Raw genomic sequence first — 20,057 nt, forward strand, 5'->3', positions numbered from 1 at the left:
AAGTGAATCGTTGTCCATCCAAGTTATTGTGTGACTAGAGGAAGGATTTTCACCCATTTATCCCAGCGATTTGCTTTTGCTTTTTAATCCATTTCCATACACCCAGAGACTGGAGTTGTTGTTCACTTTCTTCGGTGGGTAAGTGTCTGAGGTAATGAAATAAGTCTGGGGTACTGTATTCTTGAAATATTGAAGGGTGTGGGGAAACTGTGACTCGCAGCTCAGTGTGGCCTGAACTGGGTGAAACAGTGAAATCACACTGTGATCTGAAGAAAATTGAGTCAATGCATTTCATACCAGGGTTTGCAGCTGCACTATGTGGAAAGTGTCCAGTGACTTTGTAGCTTTAACACTTATTCAGGGTAGGAGAAATTGAGGACTGCACATGCTGGAGATCATAGTCGAAAGTTATGGTGCTCTGAAAGCACAGTGGGTCAGGCAGCATCCGAGGAACAGGAGAGTGGACGTTTCGGGCGTAAGCCCGTCATCAGGAATGTGGCGGTGGGGAATGTGGGGGGGGGGGGGGCATGTGAAAGGGCGCTGAGATAAATAGGTGGGTGGAGCTGGGGGAAGGTAATTGGGAACCCAATAGGTAGATGAAGGTGAGGGATGATGGTCGTAGGTTGGAGCGGATGGGGGGGGGGCAGGAAGATGGACAGGTAGGGCAGTTGGATCTGGGACGAGGTGCAGGGGGGGAATGGAAATGAAGAAACTAGTGAAATCGACCTTGATGCTGCGTGGTTGGATGGTCCCCAGGCAGAAGATGAGGCGTTCCTCCTTCAGGCGTCGAGTGGCTTGGATTTGGTGGTGGAGGCGGCCCAGGGCTTGCATGTCCTTGGCGGAGTGGGAGGGGGAGTTGAAGTGGTCAGCTACAGGGCGGTGGGTGTTCTCCTGTGTCCCAGAGGTGTTCTCCGAAACGTTCTGCAAGTTGGCATCCTATCGCCCCAATGTAGAAGAGACCACATTGAGAGCAACAGACACAGTAGGTGAGGTGTTCGGATGTGCAGGATAGTAAATTGCAAACCCAGAGCCTTTAACCAGAGTGATAACCAGAGTTGTCTCACTTGCTATTAATGGAGCTGGTACAGTGGTGAGCCGGCCGCTGGTGGGTGCAATGAGTTACTGCAGAGACTGTGGCAAGAGAGAGCGAAGGGAGGAAGAGTCAGATGGAAACAGTTCCCTAAAAGAAATCAAAGGCAATACCGGTGCAACACAAGGAGAAAAGATTAAACAGTAATCTTTTCACACGCGCAAAAAAAAGACTCGGGTGAAGTTTACAGCTGGATCTTGGAGAGAGTTTGGCCCCAGTAGAGTCTGCAGCACTCCCACAGCCATCTCTACTGCAGCTGGCTGCTGTGAAACAGGAAGCTGTGGAAACTAACGGCGTGTTGGAAAGACACTCCGAGTGTTCACGCCCATCCAGAGAGAGAAAAGCAGATTGATCCCTCCCCTTCAGCTAGAGGGTTCCAGCGAAATTGGCCCGCACACTGCTCCCACACTATGGCCTCCGGTGGTCACAAAGGTAAGGGGCTAATTCAGTAACACATCACTCCATTTTGGTCCTACAACAATCTCTTTGTCTCTCCCTCTCTCCTCCCCTTTATTTTTTCAAAGTTGCTGCTTGTGGAGTTCAGTGAATCACGTCTGCCTTTTCGCTTGGGAGGTTTTGTTTTTGCCATCTATTCGAATTTTAGATGTAAGGAAGTTTGGATAATCTCTCTCTCTCTCTCGGTAAGCCTGGACTTGGAGCGGCTTGGCAAAGCTGCTCTGGTGAATTCAGACAGAGAGGTGGCTCAGCCTCTTTCAGCAAACAGCAGCAGCTCTGACTCTTTCTGGCTCCGAGTGTAAACTGTCTGTGTTTGTCAGTAAACTGCTCAAAGCCCGTTAAATATCTAACTCTGCCTTTGCTGGGATCAGTCCCTGGCCACAAGCTGGTGTTGTCACTTTTTCAATTAATTTCCTTTCATGGGGAAATCACTTTGCAGAAATGTATTTTTTTTTGTTGTTGTGAATTTTAGGAAGCCCCCCCCCCCGCCAGTTTTTGTAGCCATTGAAATTGAGCAAGAGGAGGCCATTCAGTCCCTCGAACATGCTCATGGCTCCATCTCTACTTTCCCGCTTGTTCTGAGGCGGGGCAGGGGTTGTTGGTTGTGCATGAGAAATCCTATCTTTTTCTGATTGAGCATTCCTCTCCCAGAAAAGGTTCTGAAAGGCTGGGGATTTGTGTGGTGGTAAGACTGCCTAGCAACAATTTAACTCTGAATAATCTGAAGTGAAGGTTTTGTGTGAGTAGTCATTGGTGGACTGCTGAGCATGGCGAAAAGTTTGGTCGTGGACCGGAGTGTAATTTAACGGTGTTCAATGGGACACTGTTCTTAATGCTGTCCTTAACATCTGTGCTCAGCACAAGATGATGCTTCAAGCTGTGAATTGCTATAATGTGCACCCTGACAGTGTGGTTTTGTTAAGGGCAAGTTGATTGTAAATGTAGTGCACAGGTTGTCATTTTTTTTGATGAGGTAACAGAGAAGGTGCCTGAGGGCAATGCATTAAACGATTTTTCAAAAGATACTTGATGAAGGACTTTGGATCAGAGCAGTGCTGGAAAAGCACAGCAGGTCAGGCAGCATCCGATGAGCAGGAAAATCGACGTTTCGGGCAAAAGCCCTTCGTCAGGAATGGAGGCAGGGAGCCTCCAGGGTGGAGAGAGAAATGGGAGGGTGTGGGGCAGGGGAGAAGGTAGCAAAGAGTACAGTAGGTGAATGGGGGTGGGGATGGAGGTGATAGGTCAGAGAGGAGGGTGGAGTGGCTAGGTGGGAAGGGAGATTGGCAGGTAGGACAGGTCATGGGGACAGTGCTGAGCTGGAAGGTTGGAACTGGGGTAAGGTGGGGGGAGGGGAAATGAAGAAACTGGTGAAGTCCACATTGATGCCCTGGGCTTGAAGTGTTCTGAGGCGGAAGATGAGGCGTTCTTCCTCCAGGTGTTGGGTGGTGAGGGAGCGGTGGTGGAGGAGGACCAGGACTTGCACATCCTCAGTAGATGAAGGACTTGTTAGCAAGATTGGAGAGGGGTTCTTGTAAAATGGTAATGAACCTATCTCTGAGCCAGGAGATCCAGGTTCAATCTTACTTACTCCAGATTTGTGTAATAAATGTCTGTTTACACTGTGAGTAAAAATATGTATGATTTCCATCATTAGCTGGGGTCCCTGCATGTGGTTTGTGTTGAAATCCATAAAAAAAATTGGCGAAGGCTTATTGCATGGACAGTGGTAATAAACAGCCCTTGTTCTGTGAGTTGCAAGTGAGGATTTCAAATAAATCTGTTGGACTATAACCTGGTGTCATCTGTCTTCTGACTTTGCCCACCCCAGTCCAACACCAGCACCTCCACGTCATTGTTTAGAGAGAGAGAGTGGAGCTTCTCAGGATAACAGTGCAAGGACCTTTTGCTGTTTTGAATCTACATTTGTGACTTGGATTTGGGGGGGAAGACATGGCACAACATTAAGCTTTGCAGACTGCATGAAACTTTGAAGTGTGGTAAATGGGGCGAGGACTGTAATAGACTTCAAAAGAACCGAAGGAATTGAGCACAAAAAAACCCCATTCTGTTTAAAAGAGTAACAGAGACCAAGTCTCCAGAATTATAGACTTTAAAAGAGGTGGCAGTACTAGAACAGAGAGAGCTTGCAGGTTTATGTGGACAAATCTGACAGCACACGTTAATGTAGTCTGAGATCTTTGTGTAAATATCAACATCCGGGTGCTCCAGTTTCCTCCCACAGTCCAAAGATGTGCAGGTGAATTGGCCATGCTAAATTGCCCATAGTGTCCAGGGATGTGTAGGTTAGGTGCATGAGTCAGGGGAAATGTAAAGTAAATAGGGTAGGGGAACAGGTCTCAGTAGGATACTCTTCAGAGGGTCGATGTGGACTTGTTGGGCTGAATGGCCTGTTTCCACACTGTGGGGATTCTATATTCTTAAAGGAAATAGGTTCTGCTAGCCCTATACAAAACAAGGTATATTGTGACTTAAACAGAAACCGAGTGTGGAATTCTGAACTGCTGAGGGCTTTTGCTGTTCTAGTTTATGAAGTCAGTATGCAGTTACAGCAAGTAATTAGGAAGGCAAATGTAATGCTGTACTTTATTATGAGAGGAATTAAACATTAAAGTTTAATGATTCAGTTACACAGAGTACTAGGAGACAACATCCTGAACATTGACTGAAGTTTTACTCTCTGTATTTAAGGCAGGATCCTGACTTGTACCTTGCAGATGGTGAATAGGTGTAGGGGAGTCAGAAGTTGAGTTACTCACTGCATATTCATAGCCTCTAACCTCCTTTTGTTGCCACTGGATGTGGTAATTCTGGTCAGTGGTAATCTCCAGAATATTGATAGTGGAGGATTCAGTGATGGCTATGTTTTTGAAGGGACAATGGTTAGATTTTCTGTTATTGGAGATGGTTACTTTCTAGCATTTGATGGGTACAAATGACCTACTTATGCTCCTAGGATCTATGCCCATATGCTTCAGGCTTTGACACTTTGGACAGCTGGTAGCTGGAGAGGTATCCGGACAGAGCAACATTTCACAGCCAATTACAGTGAAAATGCAGAAGTTGATGCCAATCAGTGCATTATGTGCAACAACAGCATGGGTGAAGGGAAAGTCTCCATCGTTCCAGAGTACCACAGGGCTGCTGTCACTTAGTGAGAGACGACTAATGATGGTTTAATCTGAGGGTCTCCATGCCTCAGGCAAGGGGTGAGGTCAAGGTGGTAGGTGCAGGAATGGAACCCATGCTGTTGGCATCACTTATCATCGCAAACCAGCTGTCTAGCTAACCAGCCCCAATGACACAGATAACATACTGTTAGGTGCTGGATTTACTCGCTAGTGTTTTACGCCGTTAGCCTTTGATTCTCTATCAATCCACACCAGAACGCAATGAATAAATACAGACTGAGAAATTACACGTCACAGAGGCCGAGCATCTGAGCTCACATCTGCACAAGAGAAGGGCCGACTGATGAGTAATTTTTATTTGTCTTGATCAGGGACACGTTTTGTACTGAAATTGACCAGTAATAACAGATGTGTTTCATAAAGAGAGATGTGGCAGCCCTGTTCTGCCAATGACAAACATCATTACTAAAAGGGAATTTCTGGAAATCTGAAAACACTGAGTGCGCTGAAGAAACTTAGCAGGTCTGGGGAGAGAGAAATACAGTTTGCCATGACTTCAAGAGAAAGATAATAGCCAGAGGGCATGGTCAATATTCACATTATCAAATGTTTGAACAGGGCAGATCTTGACCTGCAGGACATCTTCTGTGGAAGTGGGAACAAATAGCTGGAATTACTTCCTTCAGTAAGCAAGTCAAAGATGCATCAGTATAAACATAGATTTCTGAGGTGTTCTTCTGGGTTGAGTGAAATGTTACAATGATGTAACTCCTAAATCCACAGCTGGTGACATGAAAGTTTCCTGTCTATGTATTTAAGTAACAATTAAATAAAAAATAAAATGGATCAATGAACCACCCTTTAAAGAGAGCTGTAACTGGCATGATTGAGCTGAAGGCCTTGGCAATAAATAAAGCCTCACCAATGGATCAATTAAAAAAAAATTATCTCATGAACCTTCATTGAAACAATTAACAGACACTTGGAAGTATGGTATTATAGATTTTAATGAAATATGGCTTAAAGACAGGCAGAAAAGTTTCGTGGCTGTGTCCCTACCTCGGGATGACTAGGTCTGGGTTCAAGACCCACCTGCTCCAGAGATGCATGTCTGAACATGCTGATTAAAAATAATTTTAAAAGCCCCTAAGAGAATGGGAAATGAAGTAGGAAGTGGGAATTGGTTCAACAATCACAGCTTTGAGGTGGGATGATCTGTAGCAAGGGATGTCAAATTGTCTGTGGAGGGACTGAGGACATAAGGGGCAAACACATTGCTGGGTGGGTGTTATAGAGCCTCTCTCCAATCCGAGCAAGATAGATTTGCCAATGGGCAAATTGCTGAGAAGAATGGGGCAAACAGTTGGCTGCATACTCCAACTGCCCTAATATTAACTGTGATAAAATCGGTATACACCCAAGGTATTCAGCCATGCTATGTGTAACCAGTCCAACAATAGAATTGTAGCAATTCTGGATTTAGTTTTCAGGAATCTGCGAGCAAATTTAACAAAAATGGAGCGGGTGCAGAGGAGGTTTGCAAGAATGTTGTTTGGAATGGAGAGTGGGAGTGATGAGGAAAGGCTACCTCTGGAACAGAGTCTGTCAGAGTGCTCGTCCAGGATTCTCTAAACCTTAACTTGTAGGTTGAAAGCGAATATAATGTCATTTATCTCAACAGGGTTGGAATATAAAAGCAGCGATGCGCTTATGAGACTTATTATAAAGCTCAAGTTAGGCCCCATATAGAATACTATATCCAGTTTTGGGCCCCACACCTCAGGAAGGACATACTGGCACTGGAATGTGTCCAGCGGAGATTCACAGGATGATCCCTGGAACGGTAGGCCTAACATATGATGAATGGCTGAGGATGTTGGAATTGAGTTCATTAGAGTTTAGAAGGTTGAGGGGAGATCTAATAGAAACTTACAAGATAATGCGCAGCTTTGAAAGGGTGGAGTCTGGGAAGTAGTTTCTGTTAGGTGGGGAGACTACCCCTGAGGTACCCCTGAATTAGAGGGGACCGGTCTAGAATGGAAATGAAGGCCTGTGGAATTCATTGCCATGGAACGCAGTGGAGGGCCAGGACATTAAATGTCTTCAAGACAGATTGATAAATTCTTGATCTCGCAAGGAATTAAGGGCTACAGGGAGAGTGCGAGTAAGTTAAAATGCTCATCAGCCATGATTAAATGGTGGAGTGGACTCGATAGGCCAAATGGCCTAACTTTCACTCCTATGTCTTATGGTCTTATGTGCAGGTTAGGTGTTTTGGCCCTGCTAAATTGCCCGTAGTGTCCAGGGATGTACAAGCTAGATGGGTTAACCACGGGAAATACAGGATAGTGGGTGGGTCTGGCTGGCCTGCTGTTTGGAGGGTCGGTGTGGACCGATGGGCCCAATGGCCTGCTTCCATACTGTGGGGATTCAATGAAAATCCTGAAGGACCTAGATCATGTAAACAAAGATAGTCTGTTTCCTGTTGATGAGGAACAGCAATATGAGGGAAAATGCTGTTCTATAAAACAACAGATTCGGATTTGGAATGTGTTGACTGATTGGTGACCTTCAGGATTTGGCCACCTGAAGCAGTCATGGTGCTCTGAGCCACTCTGCCATCGACACTGAGGTCACCCACCCAGAGTTCATTCTGTGCTCTTTTTACCTCATTGCTTCCTCCAAGTGGTGCTCAGCACAGGAGGTAGGGCACTCGGGGTAATCAGCAGGAGGTTTCCTTGCCCATGTTTGACCTGATTCCATGAAACTTTATGGGTTCGGAGTCAATGTTGAGGGCAACTCCTTCCCGATTGTATACCATTATGCGACCATCTTTGCTAGGTCTGTCCTGCCAGAGGGACAGGACGTTATGATGATAAGGCCTGGGTTGTTCTTTTTGTGCATGATCATTGCCTGGCACTTGTATGGTATGGATACACCAGCAGCTCAGGTTGAATGTTGTCTCATTCCTGCTGCAAGTAGGACATGCTTGTTCTTTATCCCAGGAGCTCTGAAGAGACACGAACACTGTGCACATGTAGGCGAACACCCCTTCAAAACCACACTAGCCCATACACTTTCAGCATTCCCTGTCCCAATTCACTGGGGTCGGAATCTGGAAATCCAATCCTGCGATTCCTGGAGTTTTCACAACAGCTAAAGGTTTTTTTTTTGAAGGACACAAAATTCAATTTACACACAATTTACCTGTTTTTCAGACCCAGCTTGATAGCAAGAATGGTTTCTGCACTGAAGAATTACTATTTATAAGAATTAATTGCTGTAGCTGCATACAAACAATTATGGCTGTCAGCATAGATCACTAATTAAACTCTATAGCCCCCTTGTGCACACAGATACAGACACAAAAGTGGTGTGATGGATGTAGAGGAAATGGGAACACTGTTCAGTGGTTTCATAGAATCCCTACAGTGTGGAAACAGGTCCTTCGGCCCATTTGAGTCCATATGGATCATCTGAAAAGCATCCCATCCAGACATGCCCTCCTCACCCCGTCCCTGTAACCCTGCATTTCCTATAGTTAATCCACCTAACCTACACATCTTTGGACTGTGGGAGGAAATTGGAGCACTCAAAGGAAACCCATACAGTCTCAGGGTGAAAATGCAAACTCCACACAGATAGTCACCCAAGGATGGAATTGAACCTGAATCCCTGGTGTTGGGAGGCAGCAGTGCTAACCACTGTGGTGCCCCAATCTCTGATCGCAGGATCTGCTGAGGTGGTTCTTGTTCTGACCAAAATGATGTTTTTCTGTCTTCTCTCTCTTGATGCCAGTGGTTTTCAGAAAGTGATTGGTTCATACGTAAATTCATAGAGATGTACAGCACGGAAGCAGACCCTTTGGTCCAACCTGTCCGTGCCGACCAGATACCCCAACCCAATCTAGTCCTATCTGCCAACACCCGGCCTAAATCCCTCCAAACCCTTCCTATTCATATAACCATCCAAATGCCTTTTAAATGTTGTAATTGTACCAGCCTCCTCCACTTCCTCTGGCAGCTCATTCCATACACATACCACCCTCTGCGTGAAAAAGTTGCCCGTTAGGTCTCTTATATCTTTCCCCTCTCCCTTAAACCTATGCCCTCTAGTTCCGGACATCCCCCACCCCAGGGAAAAGACTTTGTCTATTTATCCTATCCATGCCCCTCATGATTTTATAAACCTCTATAAGGTCACCCCTCAGCCTCTGATGCTCCAGGGAAAACAGCCCCAGCCTATTCAACCTCTCTCTTTAGCTCAAATCCTCCAACCCTGGCAACATCCTCGTAAATCTTTTCTGAACCCTTTCAAGTTTCACAACATCTTTCCGATAGGAAGGAGACCAGATTTGCACGCAATATTCCAACAGTGGCCTAACCAATGTCCTGTACAGCTGCAACATGACCTCCCAACTCCTGTACTCAATACTCTGACCAATAAAGGAAAGCATACCAAACACCACCTTCACTATCCTATCTACCTGCGACTCCACTTTCAAAGAGCTATGATCCTGCACTCCAAAGTCTCTTAGTTTAGCAACACTCCGAGGACCTTGCCATTAAGTGTATAAGTCCTGCGAAGATCTGCTTTCCCAAAATGCAGCATCTTGCATTTGTCTGAATTTGCCACTCCTCAGCCCATTGGCCCATCTGATCAAGATCCCTTGTAATCTGAGGTAACCTTCTTCACTGTCCACTGCACCTCCAATTTTCATGTCATCTGCAAACTTACTAACTATACCACCTATGTTCACATCCAAATCACTTACACAAATGATGAAAAGTAGTGGTCACAGCACCGATCCTTGTGGCACTCCACTGGTCATAGGCCTTCAGTCTGAAAAACAACCCTCCACCACTACTTCTACCTTTGAGCCAGTTCTGTATCCAAATGGCTAGTTCTCCCTGTATACCATGAGATCTAACCTTGCTAACCAGTTTCCCATAGGGAACCTTGTTGAATGCCTTACTGAAGTCCACTCAGATCACATCCACCACTCTGCTCTCAACAATTGTCTTTGTTGCTTCTTGAAAAAAACTCAATCAAGTTTGTGAGACATGATTTCCCACGCACAAAGTCATGTTGACGACCCCTAATCAAGCCCTTGCCTTTCCAAATACATGGACATCCTGTTCCTCCAACAACTTGCCCACCACTGAGGTCAGGCTCGCTGGTCTATAGTTCCCCGGCATGTCCTTACCACCTTTCTTAAAGAGTGGCACCATATTAGCCAACCTCCAGTCTTCTGGCACCTCACCTATAAGTATCAATGATACAAATATGTCAGCAAGTGGCCTAGAATCTTTAAAGGTTTCTGAATTTTCAGTGTAAAGCCAGTTTACTGCAATTGCTGTAAATAACTTCTTTTATTTTATCAGACTTAAAAATAGCTTTTAGTGCAGAGAATAGATAGAGCAGCTGAGTTGACAGAGACCTGTTGGCTTCTCATTATCTTGTACACCGCTCCCAAATCATTCAGCTTTTTCAGAACCATCTGAGGAACCAACACACAGAGGAACCTCGACTATCCGAAGGACACGGGCAGGAAGTATTTCATTTGGTTAATCGAAGCCGGTTAGCATCGTTACCCATGCATTGGGACCTTGCGATTTTGTTCGGATAATCCGAAATTCAGTTAGTTGAATGCCGGATAATCGAGGTTCCTGTGTAGTTGTTGGTACGCAAAAGAACTTTCTGCTCTGTAAGTGGTCAGTCTACAGACCAGTATGCAACTTGTTGTCAGCTGAATCTCCATTTGTATGCCCCTTTGCAAACTACACTTTGACTACTGCTTGAAAAGTAGCTGTGTAAATGATGCTTACATGAGCATCAAATTCCTTGCTTTCCAATAATACAGCTCTCCAAGATTTTTCTTTTCCCATTTAAGTTGAAAATTAAAAATACTGAGAAATAGAAAGAAGACATGGAGTCTTTCTGGCCCTCATCAAGTCAGGAACTGCTTGGGCAAACCAGCTTGCTGAGAGGTGGTCCAGCCACCACCTTCCACTCCCTTTACCACTGAGGCCCAGTGGCAGCAGGGTGTACTATCTGCAGGATTCACTGCAGCATCAAGTCCACTTCCCACATCCCATATCAGGTAGAAGCTTATGGGTACCAGAAATATGGAACATTACCACTTGCAACATACCCTCCAGGCCTAACCTCCCTGTCCTTGAACAGTGTTGTCCTTCCTTCACTGTCACTGGATCACCATGTTGGAGCTGCCTTCCTAACAGCGCTGTGGGGCTGATGTTTGATCCTATGTATGTTGATTCCAGCCTCTGGCGACTGTCTATGTGGACTTTGCATGTTCTCCCCGTGTCTGCGTAGGTTTCCTCTGGGTGCTTACAGTTTCCTCCCTCAGTCCAAAGATGTGCAGGCTAGGTGGATCAGCCATGCTAAATTGCCCCGTAGTGTTCAGGGATGTGCAGGCTAGGTGGATTAGACATGGGAAATACGGATATGGTAGAGCTGTGGGTCTGGCTGGTATGGTCTTCAGTATGTTGGCGTTGACTCTTTCTGCATTGTAGGGATTCTGGATAAGTGGGATTCTGGATAAGTGCAATTCCAACAACCTGGAATTATATCTTTGGCCCAGTGACAGTGAAGGAATATAAGTCTGGAACTCCTGTTTTGACAGTGCTTGGGGTGTCCCTCCACCATATGGTTTGCAGTGGCTTAAGGAGACAGCCCACCTTCTCAAGGACAATTGGGAATTGTTAACGAATGCTAACCCAGCCAACTATCCCATGACTGAATAAGACATGGCATTTGGTAAAGTTCTTCACGAGGTTATTAGCAACAGCATGAAATATTTTGAAATTTTCAATGACTCTGCATTCCATTCAGAAACAAGAACCCATTGGAAAAGTAATTAATCCATGGTTAACTAAAGTGATTTAGCATAATAGTGGATTAAAGGATTGCCAAGATTAAGTCTGAGAATTGGGTGCGATTTAGAAAAGCAATGAAAGAAGAACTACAAAAAGACAGAATTGAATACGAGAGGGAGAAATGTAAAGACAAATTCTTAAGAGTTATCAGAAATATGCCAACGGGCCCCTCCAGGCAGAGACGGGAGAGATTTCAAAAAGAAAATAAGAAAAAGCAGGACATGTTGAACGCAGAAACATTGGGAATATTTCAGAAACAGTGGGGAACGAAGGGTTTAATGAGAATACAGAGCTGATAGTTAATATCATAAAAAGGAAATAAAGTCAAATGGGAGACTCAGAATTCCCATAGGGATTGACCTAGATGTGCTAAGTTGTATTCCCGAGGGATCTGATGAGGTCTGCGTAATTTGGATGAGTTAGGATTTATAAGCTAAATGGTAGGGTCCCGGGGAGTGTTGCCGAACAAAGAGACCTTGGAGTGCAAGTTATTCTTGAAAATGGAGTCTGAGGCAAACAGGGTAGTGAAGAAGGCGTTTGGCATGTTTACCTTTATTGGTCAGTGCATTGAGTATAGAATTAAGGAGGTCATGTTGTGGCTGTATGGGACGTTGGTTATGTCACTTTTGGAATACTGTGTTCAATCCTGGTCTCCCTGCTATAGGAAAGATATTGTTAAATGTGCAAAGGTGCAGAAAAGGGGTTGGAGGATTTGAGCTATAGGGAGAGGCTGAATAGGCTGGGGCTGTTTTCCCCGGAGCATTGGAGTTTGTGGGGGTGGCCTTATAGAGGTTTATACAATCACGAGGGGCATGAATAGGGTAAATACACAAGGTATTTTCCCATGGTGGGGGAGTCCAAAACTAGAGGGTATATGCTTAGGGTGAGAGAGGAAAGATTTAGAAAGGAACTAAGGAGCAACTTTTTGATGCAGAGGATAGTGTGTGTATGGAATGAACTGCCAGGGGAAGTGGTGAAGGTTAGTACAATTGCAACAGTTAAAAGGCATTTGGATGAGTATATGAATAGGAAGGGTTTGGAAGGATATGGCCAAGTGCTGGCAAATGGGATTAGATTGATTTAGGATATTTGGTTGCCATGGATGAGTTGGACCAAAACGTCTGTTTCTACATCTTTGACTCTATTTGTGAATGGAAGTGTGTATGTGAGTCTTTGAGAGATGCCAGGCTCCATAGTTTGTGTAAAATAGAAAGTTAGAAAGGGCAGTGGACAGATGAAACCAACAGACAAAACTCCAGCAAATGGTGTTCAGTGCGCACGGGTACTGTTGGGTCTTGGGAAGATAATCTAAAATATATTATCATCTATAAATGACGAGGAACAAAAGTGAAACCAAAAATATTCAACTTTATTTCAGTGGGTATGGAATGCGAGGAAAAGGGCAGCGATGTTTGAGTTGTGCCAAAACCTAGTCAGAGCACACCTGAAGCACTGTATTAAGTGTTAGATGCCCGAGCTGAGGAACTATGCACCACCCTTGAAAATACTCCACCTTCACATGACCAGAATGATACCAGAGGGAAAGTTGAAAGATGCAGGCCTGATGTAGTGAAGGAAGTTTAATAGTTGATCTCATTGAGATGTTTGAAATGATAAAGTGATGTCATAAGACAGGAGAAATGATTTCACCAATTGGCAGATAAAGAACATTATCTTAAGGTTAAAGTTTGGCCATTTTGAGATTAAACTGAGAATCACAGTTACTGGCGAAGAGCTATGGGAGTCTGGAATTGTCCACCAAAGACTATGGCTGCTGGGGGAAGAGTTTTGTGTAACCTGAGGTTGACGGGTCTTATGTTGGGTGCGGCTTATGGAACAAAGGTGGGTCAATAAAGATCACATTTTGATCAACCATGATCCAACTGACTGGTAGGGATGGCTTGAGGAACTGACTGACCTAATCCTGTTGACATGAGCCTCCTGTAGTTGTAGAGTCATGAGGTTTACAGCATGGAAACAGGCCCTTTGGCCCATCTTGTCGGTGCCACCCATTTTTCACAATTAATCGGATCCCATTTGCCTGCATTTGGTCCATATCCCTCCACACCTATCTCATCCATGGATCTGTCCAAATGTTTCTTAAATGACAAAATTGTACTCGCCTCCACCATTACCTGTGGCAGCCAGTTCCAGACACTTACCAACCCCTGTGTGAAAAAGTTTCCCCTCTGGACCCCTTTGGATCTCTCCCCTCTCACTTTTTAAATCTATGCCCTCTAGTTTTATACTCCCTTACCACGGGGAAAAGCTGTTTGCTCACTACTTTATCAATGCCTCTGATGGTTTTGTAGACCTCTCTAAGGTCACCCCTCAGTCTGCTGAGCTCCGGGGAAAAAAGGTCCCAGCCTATCCAGCCTCTCTGTTTAACTCGAACGTTCCAATCTAGGAGCATCCTAGTAAATCACTTTTGCACTCTTTCGAAGTTTAATAGTATCCTGGTGACCAGAACTGCACGCAGGACTGCAAATGTGACCTTGCAACAAACCATCCCAACTCCTATATTTGCTTCTCTGACTGGTGACAGCAAGCGTATCAAAAGCCTTTTTCACCACCCTGTCTACCTGTTCCGAGAATTGCTTGCAGCGTTTTGAGTTTTGACTCATTGCCGAGAAAATATTTAAGATGACAAAGGGCAAAGGAACCTCCTTGTGGAATGACTGAACTAATTATTCATTTCTCATGGGCTTGGTTTAAATGTATGAAAGTAATGCAATAATCCTAATGCAAAATGAATCAAGATGGCTGATTCACAAAATAAGTTAACAAATCTCCCCAAATTTCTGATGTCGTTCAGTTTAATTTCTTCTGCAGAAGTCACCTGGCAGGGCTAATGTAAAAAACGCACGCGATTTCTTAATCTATTGTAATTTTCTTCCTTTTCGTTTACCTGTGAAGATAGTATCTAATTCCGTTTGAAAATGCAATTGAATCTGCTTTGAATCCACTATCTCGAGCAGTAAATTTCATATCGTCTTGCTCCACGTATGGCCGTCAATAGTCACCTTGGTACAAATTTGAAGTTTGTGAAATTGTTACGTTTCGGGGCTGTGGCTTTAAGTTAGGGCAAAGTGAAAGGGGTCAGTGCTGAAGTCTGCTTGACAACAGGCCTGGATGACACGGCTGCAAGAGATTAACGGGAGACATGGCTTGCTTTGAAAGAAGGGGTCAAGACATCCACACTTTGAGAAGATGTTGTCATTGGCTCCGTTTACTATATTTTGGTATATTGTCTCCAAAGTCACAGGATGGTGTTGAGATGCTCAAGCTGGCCGTTTACTCCAAGACAGAACAGAGTGGGGATCTTCTACCTGGATACCAGGCCTGTGAGGTTTATGTTGCCAGGGAGATGGGCTTTGGGAGGAGGAAGAATCTGTGGGGAGAACCAAGTGAGATCCCTAAAACAGCACTGCATTTTGCTTGCATTAGCTTGCCAGGATCTAAATGAAAAGGAGCAGCTTAATTCTGAAAGTAGTTAATGGTTCATTGGAAAGGGATGCAGGTGGAAACTTATGCTCAGATTAAAAAGGCCAAATTCCTGGGGAGGATGCGCGAATGCCAGGCCGTGTACTCTGCAGCGTCTTCCGCCAGGATCAACTGGGCCAAATGTTCCAGATTACTGGTCAGTCCGAGGTGGGTGGACTCTCTGCCGGAGGAGTTACGGGGGTTCAGCTGGAGTACCACCCATCTCCTCTACCTGGGGGTCTACCTCAGCCCGGCTGAGGAATCCTGGCCGGCCAACTGGCAGGAGCTGGAGGCCAAAGTCTCGGCTCGCCTAGGCCGCTGGACAGGACTGCTCCGAGTGCTATCTTTCAGGAGTCTAGTGCTGGTCATAAACCAGCTGGTGGCCGCCATGCTGTGGTACCGGCTGGTCACTTTGGTCCCTCCTCCTGGCTTTGTCGCTGACATCCAGAGAACGTTGGTCGACTTCTTCTGGGACAAAAAGATGCACTGGGTCGCCGCGCAGGTTCTGAGTCTCCCTATTGAGGAGGGTGGTCAGTCGCTGGTGTGTGTCCGCACCCAGGTCGCGATGTTCCGCCTTCAGACCTTGCGGCGATACCTTTACGTCGAGCCTCCTCCTAGGTGGTGCGCCCTGGCGACGTATTTTTTCCGCCAGGTGCGTAACCTCAACTACGACACGCAGCTCCTGTTCGTCGACCGTGACGGTTTGGAGGTCACCCTCAAGGTGCTGCCTGTCTTTTACCAGGACCTGATCACTGTCAGGAACATGGTTGAATTGCGTCGCGCCTACCCTCCGGCTGGAGTAGCGGCTGTCGTCAGGGAGCCGTTGCTCAGGAATCCGCACCTCCGTACTCGCAGGTTCGAGTGGCTGTCGGAGGGAAGGGCTGTGGCGGTGAGGGCGACCAGGGTCGGGGACGTGCTGGGTGCTGGGGGCCTGGGCTGGATGCTGCTGCAGGACATAGCGAGAAGGGCAGCGGTAGACGTCCGGTACGTGGCCACCGCCATCCGACACCTTAAAACGGCGGTGCTCGGACCCGATGTAGTGCACCGGTTGGAGGACGCTCAGGTGTGCGGTGGGATCCCGTCCGCGCTCACCCCGGCCCGGACGGAATTTCACATTGGCCCCAAGGTCCCGTACTTCCCGCGGAAGCCTGTGTCCCACAACCTGAGCCGCCCCCGAATTTTGTTCCCTTTCAGGGGTTAAAAAGGCAGGCCCTGTATCGACTGCTGCTGCACACCGTCCACCTCTTCTCCCTCATCCACCGTCCGGACACGCCTTGGCGTGTCCATTTGCCACCGGGCGGTGGGGATCCCCAGTGGAGGTCTCTCTACGCGGGAGTCCTCCCCCTTTCTCTCGGGGATCTGGGGTGGAGGGTGCTGCACGCAGCAGTCCCCTGCAACCGCAGGTTGCGCTGGTTCACGGACTCCCAGCCCAACTGCTTGTTCTGTGGCGCTGTGGAGTCCGTGGACCATGTATATATTGGGTGTGGGCGTTTGCACCCCCTTTTTGATTTTCTTAAAAACCTCCTTCTCTGTTTCTGGCTGCACTTCAGTCCCACGCTCCTGATCTTCGGGCACCCGGTACGGAGGAGGGAGGGCAGGTCCGAAGACCACCTCGTGGGTCTGCTCCTGGGCCTGGCAAAACTGGCCATCAACAGGTCCAGGCAGCGGGCCGTGGAGGGGGTCGTTAGGGCCGACTGCCTGCCCCTCTTCCCCGGTTACGTTAGAGCCCGGGTGTCCTTGGAGAAGGAGCACGCAGTGTCCACTAACACCCTGGAGTTGTTCAGGGCGAGGTGGGCGCCGCAGGGAGTGGAGTGTATTATTTCCCCCTCCAACTCTATTTTAATTTAATCCCTGCCCTCCCCTTCACTGTTTAATCACACAGCACTGCCCTTTTGCAAAGGGCACTGCTTGTCACTGGCCACTCGGGTGTTTCCTATCTTCCTGGTGGTGGAAATTGAATAAAGATTCATGCACCTTGTGTCTCTCACTGTGTCTCACACCTGCACATGCACAACATATGTGCTGGGAAAAAATAAGCACCACAGCACTTAGGCGGTAGTGTCCGAGTGGGTTAAGAAAAAAAAACAAGGGTTTTTAAAAAAAAGGCCAAATTCAGGAGTATTTGAAACAAAGAATCATAGAATGCCTAAGTGTGGGAACAGGCTCTTCAGCCCAGCAAATCCACACCAACCCTGCAAAGTGTATCCCACGCAGACCCATTCCCCTATTAATCTACATTTACCCCTAACCTACACATCCCTGAACACTGGTCAATTTAGCACGGCCAATTCACCTAACTTGTACATCTTTGTGATTGTGGGAGGAAACCCATGCAGACACGGGGGGAATGTGCAAACTCCACACAGACAGGCATCCAAGGCTGGAATTGAACCCGGGTCCCTTGCGCCGTGAGGCAGCAGTGCTAACCACTGAACCACCATGCCACCCACAAAGCTGAAAGATCTGCCTTGTTTGTACTAGATACCGTGTCACCAGCAAAAAAAAAGCTTCACCTTGAAGGACAGTTCTTGAGATAAATGCTACTTAGAAAAGAAAGCGAAAGAAGTTAACCGTCAGGAGTTAGCAATCACTTTGGATTGTGTTCAGAAAAATCAAATGACTACTTAACTGAAAGCATAAAATATACATGTGAAGTGTGTTTTCAAGTTGTGTTGGAAATAAAAATGGAAAAAGTTACTTTCTACAGTTTAAAGTATTGGTTGCGTTCAGCAGTAGTGTTTAGTCAGTTGTGTTTTTGGTCAGTTTATAATAAGTCTGTAAAGTTTATAATTAAAATGTAAAATCTTGTACTATCAGCTGTCAACTGCGAGTTATTTTTTAAAAAGTTATTGATTTCTGTCAGGATTATAATAAGCTTCAGTTTTTGATCCTTCTGCTAGTGAAGTAGTTACTTCCTACCTACTCTGTCTAGAACCTTTGTAACTTTGAAAACCTTGACTGAGTTGCTTTTTTACTTTTGTGAAGAATGGCTGAAAGCAAAGTTTCAGGGTGTGATTATCGTTTTCCAAACTAAGCCTTAAGACTAGAGGAGAGATGGAATGGGGCCATGGACACGGGACACATCTTTATTACTTAAGTAGTGTTGGCATTGCCATCTCCTGATGAAAGTAAAAGAAGCAGCAAAGCATTTGAGAGTTGGATAGGCTTCAGTAGGACACTGCTGAAGGTAGGGCAGATGATAGCATTGTGCTAATGTCATTGGAGGAGTTATGGATGGGTCCAGGCTAATGCTTCAGCTGGTGTCCGTAATGGTGATGATATCAGTTATTATTAGAAACCCTGGAAATCTGCTGTCCTAACCTGGTCTGACCTACATGTGACTGACTCTTAATTGTCCTCTGAAATGGCCCAGCAATCCTTTCGGATATGGGGCAGTTACGGTTGAGCAATAAGTGTTGGTCTGGCTAATGACGCCCACATCTCATTTACAGGGTACGGAAAGTGAAAAGGTTTGGATTCTCTATTGAGTGGCATAGATTGCATTTACAAGAGAGATGGTTTTCTGGATGGTCATATGCCATGTTCAGACTGTGAAAACTTTCAAAAGATGAGCTGTCTTCTATGGAGAACTACATTATGAATCTAACCAAATTGTAGAGAAAGTTGCAGAAAGTCAATTTTGGAGATTGTTCATTCAGTGCTTAGCTCGAAGTTAATGATAGTCTAAAGGTGTCTCATATAAACAGGCTTCTAGTCCTAAATCGTGCTTTTTGTTAATCATTCATGGGATGAGGGCATCTCTAGCTAGGCCAGCATTTATTGACCATCTCTAATTGCTCAGAGGGCAGTTAAGAGTCAACCACATCATTGTGGGTCTGGAGTCACATGTAGGCCAATCCAGGTAAGGGTGACTGATTTCCTTCCCGAAAGGACATCAGTGAACCAGATGGGTTTTCTCCAACAATCAACAATGGGTTCATAGTCATCATTAGACTTTTAATTCCAGATATTTATTGAATTCAGATTTCATCATTTGCTGTGGCGGGATTTGAAGACAGGTGCCCAGAACATTAGCTGAGTCTCTGTATTAACCGTCCTGCGATAATACCATTTGGCTGGTGTCTTCCCCCATTCAGTTCTCAGAAAGAGCCTTTCCAGTGGAATCGATATTTGTTGCCTTGAAAGGAATTTCTGGGAATACAGTCCCTTCCAGCAGCAAATGGGACATTCTGTGGTGTCACAAAAGATGATTGCCAGGGACCATTCTGATACTGAGCACTGATGTTAGTACAACTGAATAGTTACAAACTGTAGGAATCAGGGGGAAGGCAGTTAATCCTCCCTGATGACAGAATTGGAACTGCATTGGAAGATAAATAAACTCCAGCAAAGCCCTGAGAAAGAGTTAACAGCTAATTCAATGGGACCTCAAAGTATCAATATTCCATGAACAGCCCTAAGTAGAAGAGCAAGGTCCTTGAGTCACAGCCTTCAATGTTGAAGATGATAATGTCCCACCTCAGTAACCAAACAGGCTGTTGGCTAGCTCAGCTGGCTGGACGGCTGGTTTGTGGTGTGAAGTGATGCTAACAGCGGGAGAAGAATAGAAATTGCTGGCAAATCTCAGCAGGTCTGGCAGCATCTATGGGGAGAAAGCAGAGTCAACGTTTCAAGTTCAGTGACTCTCCCTCAGAATTGATTGGAGCTAGGAAAAGGTTGATATTCAGGCAGAAGATGGGTAGAGGGAGGGTTGAGAGTAAATGAAAGGGGGAGGTAGAGCCCAAAGAGAGAAAAGAATAGTTGGATGAACAAAGGAGTGGTAAAGGTCAGCCTGGGAGACTGAAGAGCAGATAATGGGGACTGATAGTGGCTGACAGTGGGTAGTGTGTGGTAGCTGCCCATGCTGATGACCAGGCCTGGTGTGTCAGGGTGGGGGAAAGCATGTGAAATGGTGTACATGCCCTAAAATTGTTGATCTTGAGATTAGGCCCAGAAAGCTTAATTCGCACATTGGCTGAG

At 45.9% G+C, this 20,057-nt stretch overlaps 1 protein-coding gene across 1 annotated transcript in view; it reads left to right on the plus strand.

The window, feature by feature from the left end:
• Nucleotides 1–1,161: 1,161 nt before the first annotated feature.
• The window catches only part of LOC140479172 (lactosylceramide 4-alpha-galactosyltransferase-like), a 77,513-nt gene continuing 58,617 nt past the window's right edge, over nucleotides 1,162–20,057 (plus strand). The window contains exon 1 of the mRNA XM_072573169.1: nucleotides 1,162–1,522. Coding sequence (XP_072429270.1) covers nucleotides 1,501–1,522 — 22 coding nt within the window. The 5' untranslated portion in view covers nucleotides 1,162–1,500. The remainder of the gene's footprint in view (nucleotides 1,523–20,057) is intronic.

Source organism: Chiloscyllium punctatum, chromosome 6, assembly GCF_047496795.1.
Source record: "Chiloscyllium punctatum isolate Juve2018m chromosome 6, sChiPun1.3, whole genome shotgun sequence".
In the NCBI taxonomy this organism is placed as follows: Eukaryota; Metazoa; Chordata; class Chondrichthyes; order Orectolobiformes; family Hemiscylliidae; genus Chiloscyllium; species Chiloscyllium punctatum.